We start from the raw sequence: 20,937 nt of genomic DNA, 5'->3' as shown, positions 1-20,937 counted from the left end.
TCATGGCGGTGCTCATAGCCTTGCTCCAAGGTAGCCTCACACAGTGGCAGCCTGAACCAGAGTGAGGTAACACAGGCTTTTCCCATCATTCATACTTAGCTGTCGCATTTTTGCCTGCTTGAAAATTTTCACTTAATCGCGAAACAGATGTCGTAAGTTAAAAATGTGAAAGCATGAAGTACGTACTCCAGGAGAAATAATCTTTCGATTTAGGCATTAAAGAAGAAATAGTAAGGTGCCCTATTGGTGAAATACTGATTCCAGTATAGTTCCTATGTGGTTGGCATAAATCATGAATATTATCAAAGTTGTATAAGTTTTAGGTCAACTTACATATTTTTTATGTAAAAAATCTTCAACATGATTATATGAGAGGGTATATCATGTTAATAATAAAACCCACAAAATATATATTGACTAGATTTAATTTTAGGGCTGTTAAATCACCCACTATCATCATGGAGTCATAAAACAATTGAACAGAAATACTAGCTCTCTTACGGAATTAAAGCATATTGAAATGAAAAATAGAGAAAACTGCATTCATCACTGAGGAAGTTTCTTTTGTGCAATTTTCCTGGTTGAACTTAGTTCATTTAGTCTCGTTTGAAGTGCCACTAGACGTCATGAATCTGCAATCATATCATTATCCCATCTTGCATTTTTTTGATATCTGATTGAAGTCTCTCGCGTTGTTCTTCACTTGTGTCTCCTGACAGGAAAACAGTCAAAGTGGCTGTGTAGGTAATGAACTTAAATGCTCACATAACATCCTATTGATTTAGTTACCGAGCGTATTGTTTACCAGCTCAAGATAATTCTGACTTTTGCGATTTCCCAGATTGTATTCTATTTCTTCAAGAAATGGCGGCAGCTGATTTTTAAAATCTCATTCATTGACTTGACAAAAGCAGGATCCATTGTAAGTTGTCTGACCTTCAAACGTGCCAGCTTTAAGTGTTTGCGTACTTGTCTGGGGCATTATTGTTCTTATGCAGCTGGAGCATTGTCCATCCTTGTCCAGATCTTAGTTTAATGTGTAGGGGCTGTGGGATAATTTTCTCTTGTTCAACTAAAGACCCACTAATAATGTTTTTGCCCCAAAACCAAGTTTTCTCTCAAAGGCCACTCCTCCACAATTCAATGGTTTCGTCTGTGCCTGCTATCCCAGGGGCACAAGAAACAATTTTGTGTTGCTACTTCGATGCCCAAGAAGGAAGTTCATTTTTAAATGCACACAAATCACCCAGCAATATACCTGGTATTACATCTTCTCTGTGACGAGTGCTATTTTATCATATTAGTCTTTCATTTTAGACGAATGAGTAAGTGTTATGTATTGAGCCAAACTTGTTACCATTGCAAAGAAGTACGTATTGTAAGCTATGCTTGGAGTTATCTATGAACGAATCATGGTGTTACCATTTTTCCAGAAGACCCTCGATGTCTAAACAGAATGTGAGATTGTTTTCTTGAGTAGAGAAGGATAGCATATATCCCTTACGTGCGATTTAAAGTAAATTGTATACCTTGTTCCATTCAATTCTTATCCTGCAACCTTGAGGCTGTTGGTTAGTGTGCTTCCTTCAATCACTCTATCAAGATTGCTTTGTTCATCTTGATTAAATAGTTGTGGATTTGTTGATACCCATCGCAGTCACTGTCGCCGTCATCAGAAGAATCGGAAATGTGTTCATATAGCTCAAATTCGACTCCCTATACAACTGGTAATGTCGGTAATATCGGTATTTCTTCTGAATTTTCTCTTCTAACCAGCGTCAAGCTCAAGGTAAATCGGGGTACGTCCACTTTTGGCGATTGTTTTGATTGATTTCAGAAACATTTACAGTGGAAAAATTACAGTCGTCAATATCATTTGTTGGTTTTTCTCCTATCCATTGGCTCACCAAATTTCAGACTATTCCTTATTCCTGCAGTCCACTGCCACAGACGTTCTGTACATGTTTTACACACAAAATGCAGTACCCATGATTTATCTAGTTCACCAAACTAAACACCAAAATAACCCATACAGTATGCATGTTTAAGAGAGTGTTATGTTTTTCCTGTTTTATTATAACATATATTCACCACAAATCTAACCAAACACGTTAGGGTGATTAACGCTGGTTCTTCGACTTGTGCTCAATTTTAGCTGATGTAAGAAAAATCTCAGTGTCAGCTAATGTCCATCAATCTGCTCTGAATATCCAGGGACAACTAATTAAACAACAATGGCCGTCAAGAGAGCAGAAAGCGTGGATATTTATGCAATCTAATGGGTACTCTATGAATGAATGTCTGAACTCGAATGATTTTGTCCAGCTTTTTATTGTAGTTCTATTAAGGACAAATTGACTTGAGAGGGATTTATTAAGCAATAATATGACATTTTACCTTTAGTGGAGTCACGTATGGTGACTTATTTCCTGAAAAACTGATTTCTTCGTCACTCCCATGATGCATGAAGTAGAAGCAAGCAGGTAAATAATTATGCAATGGGTAACATGCATGAATTTTACTCATCATGCTAGTAAGTCTCATTGACAAGACAAATTTCTCACGAGTCCGAATATATAAGCCAAAACTCTCCCAGTACTACACAAATGTCATAAAATGTTAATTAGAAGTGCTGAATATCGCATGAAGTCCTAACATGACCTGAAATGCCTTCTGACGTCACCGTACGGTACATCATTCACTTCCCTAAGGGAATAGAGCGATAGACCTTTCATTGCAAGATATTGAAGTAAAAATAATCAACCAGCTTTGTAGTACTTCCTCGAGGACAAATTGATTTAAGAGAGATTTAAGAAGGCACAATACGACAGTTTACTTTGGGTCGACTCCCTTATGGTGGCTGATTTCCTGAGTAAACAATGATTTCTTCGTCACTACTGCGATGAGTGGAGTAGAAGCGAGCAGGTAAATAAAACTGCTATTAATAAAAACTATACAATCAACGTTTGTAAATATTTATACATTTATTTGTTCCCCAGTAAGATTTAAAAGATTCATTGCTAATTGAAAATCTATCTTACGTAGGTATTCGCTTAGTGACCTACTAATTGGTACGTAGATAGTTTTCCCCAATCTGCCGTAGTTGAGATCCATTGCATGCATTGACATGCGGCGAACATTATGGGCCTAACAATAGCAAATATTGAGTTTATCTTTCCAAAATTCTTACCTCGCATAATCCTTATTTTTCCCCATTGTTCAATGGTAATCAATTTTTTATTCTCGTGAAAAGCTGCCTTCCCGCCTATCACTCTAAGAAGTTCCCTAGCTTACCGAATTGCATAGTCATTGACATTAAATTCTGTGGATACTTTTCCTACTCCACGAAGTCGATATCAGTGTTAGTAGTTGAATTATCTTGCGCAGACATCCTGATGTCACTAGTTTTTCCTTTAATGTCCCGACTAGTGCATCCATATCACTCGCTTTATCAAGAACTTCTGCATCATGCTGTGAAAGGAAATCTTTATCCAATACTTTGCCAACCTTTTCGTTCAAAGTAGCATTTCCAACTTTTGTTTCCTTTCAGCATACATATATTGATTTGCTGTAGGATTCGACTGCATTGAGTTCTAAAGGAGACATGCCCATTTTCTTGAATGATGAATTTATTTCTTGCAATGCTTTTTCTTTCAATGATTCTTTGTCCAAATCTACAATACTGTGATCACTGCCTGCAATCGGGATTAGCTCTGGGAATTGGGAATCTGGGGATTGGGAATGCAGTTGCAGTTACAGGAAAAAAACTCGAGCAGGGGGGCAGGAAATATTTCTTGAGCTACCTTTACTTCTGTGACGTGCAAAGCTTAAGAAAGTTTCATTTAAAACTAATGATACACGTACTAGATAATGCTATGTTATGATGTAAAAAAAATTACAACTGTGGTTCCGTAATGTTAGGCAGTAGGGGTGGGCGTTCACCCCCTGCGTATGTATCCACCACTACTCCAATGCCATAGTTTTCTTTTGTGTGTGTCTTTATCCGCTTTTTCTCTGCATGAATTAAATATCTTTTCTCCTGGGATTCCTCCAACAATTTCTGGTATGCTTTTTAACTTGAATGAAAATGCTGGTGTTCCTGTTTGTAGTGATTTACTATTTTTTCCTACGTCATCGAAATGGATTATAGCAAATAATTTGATGCGTCTTGTATATTTTTTTTAAGAGGTAGGTTTTATGGTGCTCACAAATTCTCAATAAAAGTCCAGAACTCAATCCACTCCTGAGTTTAATCACTTGTATTTCTAATGCACTTCATTCTTCAAATTTTAGGAGGTTCGCTAAATGTGTGAAGCTAGTTTCATGGCACTCTGTGCACTACGTTCTCCTTGACTTTAATTTCCTGGCTCTTGATACTGGACCACTATAAAGGCATCTGCCTAAATCGTAAATCAAAACATGACAATGACAAATGATTGTTAACTGAGACAGAAAGAACACATTGTGTCCAAATATTTTCCTTACATGTATTACATACCTGGTTTATAGATATGGAAACAAATATTAACTATGAAACTTATTGGAAGAGAACTTGCTGTTGACATTGCCAAAGTTGGAGGGCAAAGTGGGGTAGAAGAAGGTCAAGCAATACCTACCTCCCAAGAGAAAACTACTTTGTATCGTTAGTTACAGTGGCAGAGCTTATTCAGCTCATTTTCCCTTTCTTTGCAATGAACCATGTTCAGGTCTAAAATATGTGTTCTACAAACAACAGTCAAGTTATCTCCAGCATAGAGGGGTTTAGTTCTATGAATTCCTTAAAATATTCTAGGTAAAAAAAATATGCATTTTTCTAATCAGGAGGAAAACAATCTCCACTTTCAAAATGTTTGAATTTTTGCACTGATTACGTATTAGATATAGGTCATGAATATTTTCTCAGACATAGAAAACAGTTACCACTACCATTCCATCGCACGTTATGGAAGACACAAGGCTGACTACCAGGGAAATGGAAATGAATTTTTTGCATAAATTTTTTTATCAACAAAGCGAGCAAAAAGCAATGAATTTTATTTTTAATGGTGGTGGATCAATCTTAAGAAATATTAGAAAAAATAGTTTAGCTTGATTCATATATTGCCTCAGTTCAAAATTTGGTGTTTTATAGAATCATGTTTTTTATGAAAAATTTTCTAAAATCGTATGAAACATCCGTTTAGAGAATTTTCAGTGTCCCTTAGGATATTTCTCAATTAGTATTTGGAGTCCCCATGACGTCTATAGTAAACCTGCAAATTTTCATAAGAATTAGATGAAAAGTATGGCCGTTGCAAATTATTTCCCTCTGCTGGTACAAGTGCCTCTGGAGACCGCTTTCACTGAAAAACTGCAGTTTCACCCAATCTTCAAATGGGCGTAAAATAGGAGCTAGAAGATGATATAGCCAAGGAATATTTTACACTGTTTTATTTGTACATAGAAGGATCATTTGTCAAGTTCCATCAAAATCCGAGTCGGTGGGTTTCACGCCTGGATGAACTGACATGGAATGATGCAAATGCTTGTTGGTACTATAGTCTACTTGTGGATCGCAGTTGAAAGTTATTCGTTCAGCGATCACTGGCGCCCTGCATCAGCAGAGCCGCTCAATTTAATTGTGTCGTGCTCCATGTTGTTGTGTTTTATGTGCTCACAAACTCATTGCATTTATAGCCTATCCAATTTCCTTTCAGTCATTCTAGAAACCAATTCAGCCATACTAATGTGAATACTACTATTATCTGTCTCTCGTTGGTCATCAATGCTGTTGTCTTGTAAAGTAGCTCGTAGTGCATTTGATTCAATTTGATGACCCAAGTTAGGTCGTCTTCCCCTCGGCGTGGCAAATAATCAAAGAAAAGAAAGTTGTCGAGCAATTTGTGGTAAATGGTGTTGCCTTGTGAAACTACATAATATTACTATCTTATGATAAAAAATAGATGGCTTACACCGATATGAGCGTAACTAAGTTGAGAAAGTTTCCTCGTTCTAAAGTTATGAATAAATAATGACAGATGAAGTTTGCAATGATTATAAAAAAAGGATTAATTTTGTGAATAAACTTAAATGGAAGTCAAACTGCATTAGCAATGTAATGCGCAAAATGAAGCTTAAAAAAGTGCCATACCTTGCAATTTTTCAAACTGAATCAATCTACATAAAATTTGGGATTAGGGTAATATCACCCTCTGCATGAAAATCTGTATTCTGTTGATGTGCGCTTTTTATTCTTTTAGGAGGAAAACTACCCCTAACTGCCTTAAGTTAAGCAACAACATTTCTAATCTTCATATGGGTAAAATTTAGTCTGGATTGGTAGAAAAAATATTTATTTATACTTGGGTACATAAATTCAGAATATTTCAACCATTAAAAATCAACCAAGTTGGGGTTAATGTAAAAAAATACCCCGAAAAATAAATTATTTGTCATTGTTATATTTTTTAATATTTGCAATTAAGTTCCAACTGCTTGTAAAGAACACAAGTAGGCCTTAATAACGAAGGATACACAACATTTTAATTAACATCAAGAGAGTGAACAATTTAAACCCAGCATTAGCCAAATCACTACAGCTGTTTTTGAGTTATATAGCAGGACTAAGGCACTGTGATTCATTTATTTTTAATGGATTTCTGTAAATGTCTGACTGAATACAATTAACGGTCTGAGAGACCTCACATGAATAGAATGCATCAAAAAAAGGAATAAATAAGCGAAATAAATTCGTCTTTTATTATTTAGCCTTTAAACTTTGATTTTTAAAGCCTTTTTTTTAAATATGGCAAAACATTGATTGTTACAAACGAAAGTACGAGGGTGCTTTTCTTTCACCCTCTGATCCCTCAGTCAAAACACCACACAATGTACAAGCGGGTGCTGCGTGGATTGGGAGGCAACTTTGCATCCTCTGCACCACACGCTCAAGTCATTTCTCACCGAAAGTTGTAAGTTTTAGGTTAGCGGTAATTTCGTTCTCTGCACTGCGTCACTCGATTCTCCTGCCGAGGGTGAACTGTGGAGCGAGAACCATAAAACTGGTCAAATGGCTTCATCATTGACATGCTTTGATCTTTATGCCGATCGAAGAGAATTTTTTTATTTCACCGTGACTAGAGTGTAACATAGTTTGAAATAATATTTCCGTTCCCATTTAAAAGAAAATAATGGGCTAGTTGGCAGGAAGTGTTCTCGTCCATGGCAACGCCCGTCATCTCACTTCTGCTGCTGATGCCGCCTATCAACCGCTCCTTTAGCAATTCAAGTGGGATGTTTTCGATAGGCCGCCGTGTAATGTCAACCTAGTGTCATGTGTTTTCCATCTTTGCGCTGAAATAAAGGTGTGGCTTGGAGGGAAGTGCTTTCAAACGGGCGATGAGCTTCATTGACAAAGGCATCATTCATTATAAGTCATTGGCAGCAACAAGCAATGAAGATGGTATAGTACTAAAGCTTGTCAACAGCCATGACCAATTGCTAAATTGTCCTAAGAACTCCGCATGTGTGCTCAACATTTAGCTATGAAATTTTTATGCAATCACCTCGTTTTCTGTTCGTGACCCATCCCTTGTTGAAAAAACAGCCCATGTATTACGAGTTCCTGATGTCAGTTTTTTTTTTCAAATCAAGGCGGTACGTTGGATCAAAACTAGGGGGGAAGGGGGCAAGCTGTGGTCGTTCAAGTTGTAACATTTTATCACAGAATTGGTAAGTGAAACCAAAATGTTAAGAAAATCATGAGAGCGATTTATTAGTTTTCATAATTATTTGCATAAGAATACAGCTATAATTTTATGTGAGTTATGAGATGGATTTATTAGTTATATTATATATTAAATATGATTTTTAGTTAAGTTCCCTGTCTTATTGTAATATCTTTTCCTTTTACAGAAAATTTGTTCAAACCTTTCAGTCTTATGAAGTGAAGTTCTCTCGGGTTTTTCACCGGGTCAGGTCCTCCATTTCTCCATGGATTTTTTTCGATGGACAACTCGCCCATCGTCTTCAGGGATTCAGGAATCCAATCATTGGATTGGCGAGTTGCCCATTGAAACGTTGGAAGGAGAAGTGGAGGACCTGACCCGGTGCAAAACCCGAGAGAACTTGACTTCGTTTGTTCGCCGGGAACAAACCAAATCTTATATTACTTTCAGTCTTATCTATATTTTTTTTACGCTTTTAGGGGTGTAGTTGCCCCCTCCAGCCCTCAGCTAGGTACGCTCATGAAAAGAGAGACAATTTTGGACAGTCGATTCGCTAGTAAATGATGGAAAATATTGTTATTGATTTTCTGATTATTTTCCTTTGCAATATTCAGTGAGAGTTACGTTCCTCGAAAAAGCTTTTTCTCAATCATATGAGTCCATTTTTACTATTGAATTACGTAAGAGAAGCTGAAAAACTGAACTTTCTCAGCAAGGAAAGGGTACTCAAACAAATATATCCTGAAAATGGAGTCACCTACATTGAGAATGTCTGGCTGAATATGTATAGTCAATTCTTAGTAGTGTGACCTAGAGTTTTCTTTCAGTTAATGCAATTAGCAACATTCCCAATACCCTGAAAACATTACGCTGAAGTTGAAAAGTAAGGATATGAACCCAGTGAGCTAAATTCTTTTAAGCGATGTGATAGTAAATAGAATTCTGAAATCGACAAGACTTATCAACAACTCCGTAACCATGGTGAGCATGTCAGGAATGTGAGAGTTATCGTCAATGTTACCTCCCTCTCCCCATAGATGTCTCCCTTATCTCTATTCATATTACGCATCACATTATATCCATTTCGCAATCCGAGAAGAGAAAGATATCACACAGATAATGATCTACCATTTCCTAATCCACATACAACTAAATCAGTCATCTACTGTGACGGATATACCATAATAATTTCAGAAAAATATTTTTCAATTTATACATCTTCATGATGGTAGTGCATGCATATTTAAAGGGTGGTTGATCAATGTATACCTATTGATACGATGCCTAAATTTTTCTATCTTTTATTTACCTATTGCTAATTCTAGCAGTGATTTCCTTAGTTCATCGGGGGAAGGCACTTTTCAAATGAAATAGGCTTATTTTGGTGATTATGGCAATTTTATCTTTAAATTAGGAAACAATCACTTATTTTTTTAAAAGGATAGGCTGAATATTTACAACTCGCCTATCTTTGGGCTTATTGAAACTTAAGATTCATTAATAAAATTTTGCGATCTCGTTATAACCTAGTCAGCAGTTTTCACCAGGGAGTCATCTCTTATAGGTTTCCATGGTTTTTCTAAAGCTATGAATTTTTATAATAGTTGTGTCATAACTATGGAGGGTTGAGGGTTCCTTTTCATGGGATGCCAACCCAAAAAATCCCACAAAAACAGGTAATCCCACATAACCTCAGAGAATAAAAAGTTGTTTAAAATATTTTTCCAGTTCAGAAATTAAATTGCTACATTTGCGTTGAGTTAATTTTTAGTGTCAAAGTGATTCAAAATATATGTCCAGGCCTGTGTTTTTTTTTTTTCAATTATATTCCCAGAGGGGGGTCGGAGCCCCTTGCCATCCAAACCCCCCAAAACATATTTCTAGTTACTTCACTGATCAGAATTATTATGTGACTAAGTAGTGAATCGAATGGAAGGGAAATTTCCTTTTTATTCTGTATTTGGTAGTTAATAAGGCTCTCGCTTTCTTCTGTCCTGTAAATACCGTCCCTCAAATCTTTTTGCATAATCAGATTGCTCAGGTAGGCTGAGGATTTGAAGTTTAATCATAACAATGATGAGTGCGTGTAATGGCTTTGGATAGATACCACTTCTGTGCATTTGTCTTTATATTTTGAGTTGCATAGTATATTAATACTTGTTTCTCAAGTCAGACGTACGCTAGTTCTCTTGTTTCAGCATTACTATAAGTTTTTATGTAATTATTGCTCTTGCTTATTTTATGTATTAATTTGATATTCATTCCGTTTCTTTGCAGTCATTATTTCATCCTTCCTCGTAAATGCTGAGATAGTGTCTTACTTCTCTCAGACCATCGCCACCACGCATTGTTTCCATTAGTGCCTTCCTGTCTGCTGAGTCTATAAAACATTCAATTAAATATTTCATTGTTACGTTGAAATCGGCTAGCAACGTTTCTGCTACAAACATGGAGGAATTTGTTGAGGAGAGACTCTTTGCTGGAGTGTTGACTGGATCATTTCTCCAGAATAGAGAGCTACTGGAAGAAGTGGATGTTCGGTACTTGCGGCAAAGAACTCTCCTGCATGTTGGTGTGAGGCTTGGGAAGGCTGATTGGGTGGAAGAGCTGCTTGCAAGAGGGGCAGACACAGATCTTAAGGATGACTCTCAATTGAACGTAGTTTCTTCTGCCGAGGAGATGGTGCGGCGTTTCCCAGAAGAATTGGACCGCTCCCTCATTCTCAAGTTGGTAACATTGGTTCACAGGAGGGACCAAGTGATGATGCACCGCCTGGAGTCATCATCCAGTAGAAGCAATGACCATATTACACCCGTAGCTAGGAATAATCAGGATATTGAATCTCTGAAGTCCTCTGTGGACGCATTGAGGCAGGAGATGAAATCGCTTATGTGCCAGCTGATTTCATCGTTGGAGGAACTCAGGACGCAAGTGTGTGGACGAGACACATTGTTGCGATGCTTGGAAGAGGCGGTGACGTCGACTGTGGAAGATGTTACTTCTATAAGGTTTGAATTAGGAGGGGAGGCTGCAATCAGTCCAGCACAATTGGATCCAGTCGCAGCTAGACAGGAGTGTGTGGACGCCATGTTGCGTAGGACTACTTTTGTGTTTGGAAATGGATTGGATAAAATGCGTAGAGTGTATGAGGGAATGTACGATGAAGATGATCGCACTGCGTGTATTATAAAATGTTTGTGTTGGGATGATCGGGTGAAGGTGATGGTGGACTGCGATTTATGGAACATTGGAAGGATGAAGAAGAAGGTTGTGGAATTGGATGGGACTCAGGGGGATGGGAGTGGTGTATGTTCATTTTGTGATTTTGAGAGTGACACGGTGTATTTGGGTGCATGGGGTAGTGAGACTGATGTATGTTCTTGGTTAGCTTGGGCCCTCTTTCAATTAGCCCTGAAATTTGTATTTGGTAATGAGGGGAGGCCGTATAGCAAGGGAGACGTGGAACGTGAGAGAGAGTGGATGAGGGCTGTAGAAGAGGCGGAGGAGGAGAAGAGGGGAGAGGTATTTTATGGTAGGATCGGTGATGCATTGGATATGAGGACGGAATTGGCAAGAGTATGTCACCTCGCAGCTGCTGTCCCTTGGATAATCGCTTTCTATGGATCCACAACAGGAAGAGATTGTCTGCAGGAGTACCACCCTCTCCTCTTCTCCGTGTATTCAAACCACATGATGCCAACACTGCTAGCCAAGGCGAGGGTGAGTATTACTTTTCATTTCTCACACTTATACTTCCCCTTCCTCTGTAATATTAAAACAAAATAAATTACTTCCTTTTTATCAATTGGCATCTCTTTTTGAATGAATATCCAGAAATGGAGCAAATACATTGCTGCTCAGGCATTGCAGTCTGGAATCTTATTTTCTTTGCTATTGTGTAAAAGAGAATAATACACATTGTTTGCAATTATTTGGGATGATTCATTATATTGTTGTCTCAGTTAAAACATTCAAATAATCATTTAAAACTATACAAGCAATGCAACAATTAATTCATAAATTTAAATATCAACACAGTTTTGAATAACTAATAAATTTGTTCGTAATTTAATTTTCCAATATTTCCCAAAAGTGGGCCTTTAATTGGAGATGTTTCGCTTGTAGAGGCGAAATGAAACTTCAGGCTCATTAAACATGTCTTTTCTCTTTTTTCTATGGGTAGTATGATTCCTTGTTGGACAGGTGTTGTAATTATAACATATTTAGCGTAGGAATGAAGTTTTGATAAAATATTCTATCACCTGATTTAACAACTTGAATATATCCTTTCAAAAGATAGCCCATAATACAGCTCTAACATGCTCAAAGATGCCATTACTTTAAAATGGTGACTATTGAAAACCTTCAAACTCTAATCTAATGGATAATTATAATAGTTTAAGTTAATATGATACAAGAAAGTTGAAGATTGTCAATATTCAAATCCATGATATATCAACCTAGTGATGGACATGTAAAATTGAAAGAGCAGTAAATCCAATAATTTTCACTTATAAAATAAATAATTGTTTTTTGGAACTTAGATTTATTTGAAGATATTTCATAATTATTGGTTATTATTATTCCAATGAATTTCTGCGAATGGGAGTAATATCTCATACCACTATTAATATGGACCCAATGGTGACTTAGCACATTGGTTGTTATTGCATTCTTTTTTCATGGTGGCATCCATTAATTTCTGTTTATTATTCTTTCAGAGATGAATTTGGCGTGATTCCTTTTAAAGGATGCAATGGAGCTGGTCCAGAAGAGGAATATTCCGTTTACCTTCAGTAGATTTTCATGAGGCCTTTCAGTTTTTGTAAAAATGGGTCGACTTAAGTACTCTTGCATTTCATGTAATAGTTACACTTATCTTATGTTAACAAACACTCGTATTTTCATTGATTTCATGTTTGCTACATGGTACTGATTTTATTAGGATGGTAATCACATTTTGAGAGGTGTGTTGTTACAATAATGTGGGCACATCATTTAGTCACAGTTTATTTCATTTTTTTACTGATATATTTATTTTTTTATAATATTACACTTTACATCTCATGTATGCATTTGTAAGTTTTTTGAAGTAACACACCATATTGGTTTAAATATTTAATCTTTCTTGTTGTATTTCTTCAAGCCATCTTCAATTCTATATATTTGTAACATAAGTTGCACTAATTCAACTATTACAATTATATTTTGCCTTGTTATCTCCTTTTTATGCTACCCTTTAGTGAATATTGTTTTTTATTGGTTAATTTCTTTGACACTGATTGGCCCATGCAATTTTAAAACATTTCCTTGTAGTTTGCAGCAATGATGCTGAAAGGTTAACATGATGTAGTTCAATGTATTCGTTAAATATTATAGAGTTCAATCATCTGGTCTATAATGTAAATCTATGACGTAAAATTCAATTTTGTGCTAAGTTATAGCTAAACAAAGATTTTGATTCCTTTTTTATACATAATTTACATTTTTGGAGACATTTAAAAATTTCACAATCAAATAATACGAAAATCCTTAAATTTCCATTCCCATATGTTCATGACTATTTACCATTTTCATTCAGTTTTGTCGATATCATATTATCATTTGTGTTAGGGAGGATTATTGTCTTTATTCGTGCACGTATACATTTTCAACATTACTCTTATATAGTCAATATTCAGTTGCATAAAAGAATATGCATGTGCTTTTTTATGAACAATTATTAATGTCTCCTAATTCTTACGAGAGCTGGCTTTGTTTTGTAGGAGTAAATGGAGTGTAATAGATTATCATTGTACACATTCTCTGTAAATATAAATATTAAATGTAGCTATTTCTATAATGTCTTTTTGATGTCATTTTCATTTCGGAGTTCTTTTAGTCGTAGGCTCCATTTTTTATAATGGCTAATTATTTGTCAAATCGTTCAATATGTGCATGGATTTCATTTTATGTAACCGTATGTTACTTTACTTTTTAATTTTCAGCATTTAATACGTTACTCATTCGGTTCTGTCTGTAATTAAACTTTTGTTGAACAACATACGTATTCCCTCTGCTACGTGGGAGTACTTGAAATATGGTTCTAATTATGTTTTGTTTGTTTTCTGAAGGAGGTTGGATTTGTTGGTCATATCGTGTGAGTAGATTGTAATAATTTCATTATATTCTGTTTGGTGGTGTTATATTTTCTGGATTTATAAGATTTCACAGCCATGTCTGGTGCCAGGTTAATATTTTGAATGTTAATTGCATTATGATTTATAACTTGTAAATATTAATCTTGGAGAGTGATTTCACATCTCCAAGTAAAAATGTTAATCACTTAACTATTCACTCTAATAATAATTGTTGCTTAATCTTCGTAGTTGAATTGAAAATGATCCTTACTTAAGTTATTCCGTTTTCATATGATGAATCTTCACTTTTACTTTTCTTCTTTTATGGTTCTAATTATGTCTTTAAACTTTACAAGCAATTTCTATCTTTTTTTCAAAATATCTATGCAAATGTGACTGCATGCCTGATTTTTGTAACTCACTGTACTCCCGGAATTAACTGGTGGAATACATAGATCAGTGGATCAGTGTTAATTAGCATTGATTTTTGTAACACTTATGTAAATGAAGTAACGTTAATATAGCAATGAAGCCAATTTTTATCGCTTATAAGAACCTGGCAGTAGGATTTGCTTTTCCTATTAATATTGTGTATAAGCTTTCCTTGGTATTACCACCAGGTTTTATTCTTCATCCACGTGAACATTTACAACTCAGACTTAAGTCTCATCTACAGGGAATCTGAATGTCGTTAAATCTGTTAAAACCACTTTCTTTCATTTTTTCGTGAACCCATGCTGTGTACTGTTATTAGGTTGAAACAAACATTTTTAACGGCAGTGTGAGGAATACCTTTACCTGAAATGCAACATTAATGATGTTGAATAGCATATAATTGAAAAAATGGTTTTTCAATTGAGTGAGGTTCATAAATCATCTTGGTCAATCTTATGCTACCTTTGACATTTACAGATAAAATTACTACTGATCCAGTTTTGCAAAAGTTTATAGCTATCCTTGAAAAATATATTTCATTTATATTATTATGATAATTTTTATATGTAAAACTCTTTCAACAAGAGAAATATGAATAAAATGTATAAATATTTTACCATGGATAAAAATGGCTTAATGACTTCACTTGTGCCAAGTATGCTCAAGGGCTGGTGTTGGAGGATAGTTCGGGTGTAGCGATAATATAACGAAATTTAATTTGCATGCTTACTTCAATGATGGAAAACGATTAATGGATTTTTATTCAATTTATTGTACATGGATACTCATAAGGTAAATTCCAAGTAACTTGCAGTATTTGTTTTACTTGAGCTAAAGTCAAAAAGAGACTTTAGAATATACTTAGGCAGTGTTAGACTAAATAATGAAGTTAATACTCATTGAATGCATGAACATGACTTGATCGCAATGCTTGTAGTGATCTTCAATCGAAAAGTCTGGCCAAAAATCATATCTTTATAAGTTTGTTTAAGTATCTCGCTGAAATATTTTGAAGGCTGTATAACGTGAAACTAATAAAATATTGCCAAAAAGTTGAGTATGGGATTTTTTAAAACAAATTTGTGGAGACTGCAAAAAACCTAAAATCGATTATTTTGACCGCTTCATTTGAGAGGGCACATTTAATTAAAAATAATCGGTAGCAATAAAAAATAAGTTTAAAATTAAACTGAATTATTTGAATAAAAAGTTCACATTAAATGCATGAAATAACCTTTTAAACAGCGTTAATGATATAGTTATTTAACAGATAAACTTTCTTTCAACGTTTTTTCAGAGAGAACACTCTTAAGAAATCACTTAATTAAACAATTTATGTTAGAAAATGCAATTGAAAGCAAGCCATACAAATTTATTTATGACTCATGATAAATTAACATAATTGGGTAATACATACATGGGAAAACTTAAAGAATAAATTTACCAGCCCACAAGCAGTTTTCTTTGGATTCCGTCACTGTCCTCATCAGAAGTTAGCTCCTCCATTAAAAGTAAGATTCATATGTTTTGGAGACATTTCTTTATCATTATCACATACATGCCTATTGATATAATAAGGTTCAAAGTAACGAGGAGCCTTCGGAAAAGATCTCCCATTTTAGCCCATCACAAAATTTTTTGCGTGTCCTTAAGTCAATAGGAATATGTTAATACAGGTACCAACATCAGCAAGAAGTCTCAAGAAGAGATTTAAGCAAGTCTTCTGGGAACGGTGTATCCTTCTCTAACCAACGTCGAAATTTTATTTCAAACTCTACGATAGTTCTCTTACATTCTTCAACTTCTGTAAATACCGACTGAAAAAGTATTAGCCCATAGCGTTCTTTAAAATTTCCTTTGTCTTCACGCCTTTAACCAATTTTACCTATGGAGAATATATTGAAGGGCCAATTTACGTTTTTAATGCAAAGGTTTTCGATTTTCATTAACTATAAGGTCATGAATTTCTTTGGAATTTACTATCAAGCACTCCATTTGTTTCTCATACGAAATGTCAACCGTCTAAATAACCGGCCAAGGATGAAAATAGAATAACATTCCCTGAATAATACACTCACTTTCACATTTTCATTGGAAAAAGTACCTTTTTAAATTAAGTAGATATCCTTCACTAGCAATAGTGGTAGTTTGGCCTCAACTCTGAAATTTCACGATCCTTGGAAAAGAAAACCTGGTTATTACCTTACGTAGGACAAGCACTGGGATCCTTTCGTAATCACAAAGATAAAGTGACTGATTTTCTAGGTGAAGTCGTGAAAGGAATATTTTTCAACCAATTGGAAAAAAGTATTTTTGAAAAACCCCTTGCGAACTACTTCGTATAAATCGCTTGCGCAGATGTTGAAGAGAAGCGATCCTCGAAAGTGCGAAAACCCCTTCATTGACCGAGGCAATAAAGCAATAAGTGGTATTTTTTCAAACGGACTGGTATGTTTCGATTATAGAACGCCTTAAACGCAAGGTAAGAATCATAACACGGAGGTTGGGGTCACTGACACAATAGGTATTAAAATAGTCGACAGTGGTCCCAAATTAAAAGCCGGACAAATCCATTTTGTAGCTGTTGTCGGACACTAGGGTGGTTTCCTATTATTTTTTTATTGCCTTAATCGAAAGATTATTACTCCTGGAGTACGTATTTCACACTTTTAGATTTTTAAATGACAATATCTATTTTTCGCGATTAAATGAAAAGTGAAAAATTTCAAGCGTGCGAAAACGCGACGCTGAAGTATGAATGCCGGGAAATATCTCCGTGCGTCGTATTTCTGGTTCCCCCTCCCGCCCGGTGAGGTGACGTTGAGGCGAGGCTTAGCGGTGATACGTCGCAGGCTGCTAGGGGGTAGCTGAGTACCTTGCTGGATGGTAGCGCTTGGCTTAAAAAAGGTTTATTAATACCTTATCAAAGGAAGAAAACTTTCCGACCTTAGCCAGTTTTAGTAGGTGATTATTAGAGATGTTTCCCTGAGCTCTGTGCCTCATGCATGCAATGGTAACCTCAGACGGTGCATAACTCGTATCCTCTCGTGTAGAAACTAGGTCCCTGTGACGTCATGTGGAGTGGAATCGCATGGGCGCCAATGTGGCCTTTTTCAAATGAGGATAAAATTTGACCCTTGCCATTCGTCTAAACCAGTATTTCCAAAACCAAATAATTTGTGTATTATGAATACACTAATGGTGGGTTACGAATCGCAATCAATGCCTTTCGTTTTCTTTAATGAAGGAAACTACCCTATACCGGAATAGAAGCGCATATCTAAAGTTCGAACCCCTTTATAGCCACTTGAGAGACCATTTTATGGACCGTAGGCTCCTTTCCTGCGTTCAAGGATCTAAAAATATTTCATAACTTCTCTAAAAGTTGGTAATATAGATTTTTTTCAACGCCGACGAGGCGCCAAATAAGAGACAAGTCATCTCACTACGCAGTCTTTTTTACCTTCTACCATCTTACGATTTATATTATCAAAGATGAACGCCCTACTAGCAGCACACGCGGGATGAATTTAGCAATATTCTAGGCGTGAGAGGGGGAGAAGCGAGCGGGGAGGGGACGGGATCGGCCTACCGTTCTTGTATCCGCGACGCTGCGTGGGCGTTGAGATATTTTTTTCGCGAAGGCGGACTCACATAAAGCATTTTGTGGCTAAACGGTGGCAGATACGTCAGAATGCACGAATTTTTTGCACTAAAGGACAGTAAATCGTCAAAATCTCTAGGGAATGACCATTAAATATTATATTTTTGGAATTGTGACCCTCCCCCCCTACATTTCATTTGAGCGAGGGTCAGAGGTTCCCATAGAGGTCTCAAAAATTTCAGGCCTTATTTTTGATCGTTCCCACAACTTTTTTTCGTTGGGTCAGATGGATTTGAAAAAAAATCGATTTTTACGATCCGTCCTACTGTATATGGCGCAGACTGCGCAAGTGAGGGTAGCGGACGGAGAATCTGGGTGGGCAAGCACTGGCCGAGGTGTGAGGTCAGGCTGTCCTCTATCGCCGCTGCTCTTTAACGTGTACGCTGAAGAGATGGTAAGGGAAGCGAGGGACATTAGGAAGCAAATTGATTTAGCAAATGAGGCGTTCATGAACAGGAAGGAGCTTCTGAGAGGATCGTTATGTTAGAGTTTAAAGAAAAGGTTGGTGAAGAGTTTGATTTGGAGTGTAGCTCTCTACGGTGCGACGACGTGGAAATTGAGGAAAGAATACGAGAGAAGATTGGAGGCATTCGAGATGTGGGTTTGGAGAAGAATGGAGAGGGTGAGATGGACGGAGAGGAAAAGGAACGACGAAGTGCTGGACATGGTTGGCGAGGAGAGGTATCTTTTAGATGAGGTACGGAGGAGACAATGTATGGATGGAGCGAATACTTAGCGGGAGGGGATGTTGAAAATGGTGTTAGAGGGTAGAATGTTGGGGAAACGAGGGAGGGGAAGGAAAAGAATAGAATTTTATAGAAATTGAATTGAAGAAGGCAGCGCTGGAAGGAAAGGGCTGCTCCCAGATCACTTCTTTAATACTCCATGGAAACCTACCTTAATCCTTTGAATGCTATAATAATAATTATAATAACGTGTAAAATGCATTTTAATGCTTTTTATATTTGGTGCACATTCCTATTCTTGAAATCATACGGAGGTGAAACAATAATTGCGGAAAGTTATTGGTTGTCGCTGAAGAAAACGGTACATATGTGAATCATGCCAGAGGCGGATCCAGGATTTTTTTGCGGAGGGGGAAGGGGTCACAAGGGTCTGGGAAATCTTCTCATATTTGAGATTAGAAACAAAATACGTCGACTATGAGGGTCGTTCAATTAGTCCTTGGAATCTCCGAGAAATTGCTCTCTCAGCATCAAAAATAATTTTCACGAGAAAGAAGCACTCTTAAATTGTCAGCTGTTAATGTTTCTGCTGCATCCATCCAAAAGTTTCATTGTTGTTGTCGATTGTAGTGAACAACTTTCATTTGTTTATAAAAGTGGATAGCATGAGTAATGTGCGGTGATCAAGAACCGGTTCACAGCCGTAGAGCGAAGCACGAACTTTGGGCACGAAGAGGCTTTCGCTCCTGACTAACTTAAGCTCACCGGCACTACTGTCGGCGTCAAAATGATGTGCCGCTGTACTATGCGAATTTATTTTATGGACTTCAGTGAGTGCCATAATAATAAATAACACTCATTTTCAATGAAATTTTGTTTTTAATTCATATTTATTTTTTGTTTTACGAAAAACTAAAACGTGTAGATACGGAAGTGCTATAAATAATTCCGCGCACCACAAAATTAGCCGTTTTTTCAACTTCATGAACTTTGTAACTCAACCTTGGGAAAACTACTACGTCTACAACGTTGATCTTCCAGATTAAGTTGTAGAAACTAATGTAGATTAATGAAAGGGCTTTTGCGTATTTTAGAACGCATATTTTGTTGCAACATAACGAAAATGTTTGAACACTATCTAGTCCTACAGTTTGCCCCGAAAGAAAAAATAAAATTGATAGAAAAACTTCTCAATTTATTTGAAAATTTTCTATGCCTTCTAAAAATACAAAAAAGCTATTTTATTAATCTACATTAATGTTTGCAGCTTGTTTTGGTAAATGAATGTTGTAGACGTGGTAGTTTTCCCCGGGTGAAAGTTACAAATTTCATGAAGTTCAAAACGGCTAAAAAATTTATAGTGCGCGGAATCATTTATTGCACTCACGTGTCTACTTTTTTTTAATTTTTCATAAAACAAAAAATAAATATGAATTAGTAATAAAATTTCCTTGAAAATGACGTAGTAAACATTATTATGGCATTTACTGAAGTCCAGATATAAATTCGAAAAATAGTGCGACATATCATTTTGACGCTGGCAGTAGCCACGGTGAACATTTAAAAGAGTCACCCGCGATGCAAAAATTACGCGGGAACTACGCGATATTGGGTCTTGGGCGATTAAAAACTTTGTTCTTGAAACCGATATCCAAAATGTAGGAACGCTTAAATCCAAACAGGGCCGCCCCTATGAGTTAATAAATCTTAAAAAAAAACACAACGTTAAAATGCGAATCGTATAGTTAAAATATTGGGAGACCAATTTAAGACTTTTACTGACGCAACTAAAATGTAAAATTCATTCGAAGTCGTAACTTTGAAAAAATAATACTTATGGTCCACGTTCACCCAGCACGCTCACTATACGGCAGTGGAGTATATATAGTTATTGATAAAATACATATTATTAGTATATAAAATACATAAAAATTCGCACAGCTGGAGTTATCTCCTACCTGGCATGTATCGCATCATGAATCAAAAGATAATAAGAACAAATACTTTTCTATCGCTCTAATTTTCTGCGTTGATTATACATCTTTTATCTTCTTCGTATCCTTCTCCTCTCTCGTCTCTTTATCTTTCTCGGTAATTAATTCTCTGTCGCATCCTCCATATTGAGTCTTGTGTATGGCACCATGCACGCCAGCGTCCAACCTCACTTGTAATGATACCGAAATGGATTCAAAGCATAAAATCATCGGCAATTTGAGTTATCTGGTCATAACGGCTTAAATGGTAGTTTACATTCCTAAAATCCGTGGCATGAACAATACACTTATCCTGGAGAGATGCTGTTTCTGACTTAAAAAAGTATATTTTCA

The 20,937-nt window shown here is 36.2% G+C and overlaps 2 protein-coding genes across 2 annotated transcripts in view; both read left to right on the top strand.

Moving 5' to 3' along the window:
- Positions 1 to 15,312, top strand: part of LOC124170135 — a 254,629-nt gene extending 239,317 nt beyond the window's left edge. Inside the window, exons 2-3 of the mRNA XM_046548831.1 lie at positions 9,984 to 11,426; positions 12,428 to 15,312. Of these exons, the coding sequence (XP_046404787.1) occupies positions 10,155 to 11,426; positions 12,428 to 12,433 (1,278 nt within the window). The 5' untranslated portion in view covers positions 9,984 to 10,154 and the 3' untranslated portion in view covers positions 12,434 to 15,312. The remainder of the gene's footprint in view (positions 1 to 9,983; positions 11,427 to 12,427) is intronic.
- The window catches only part of LOC124170132, a 60,092-nt gene that overhangs the window by 21,146 nt on the left and 18,009 nt on the right, over positions 1 to 20,937 (top strand). The window lies entirely within an intron of this gene.

The sequence above is a fragment of the Ischnura elegans genome, chromosome 13, assembly GCF_921293095.1.
Source record: "Ischnura elegans chromosome 13, ioIscEleg1.1, whole genome shotgun sequence".
Taxonomy (NCBI): Eukaryota; Metazoa; Arthropoda; class Insecta; order Odonata; family Coenagrionidae; genus Ischnura; species Ischnura elegans.
Note: the sequence above shows the minus strand (reverse complement) of the source record. Positions and strands in the feature narration are given on the sequence as shown.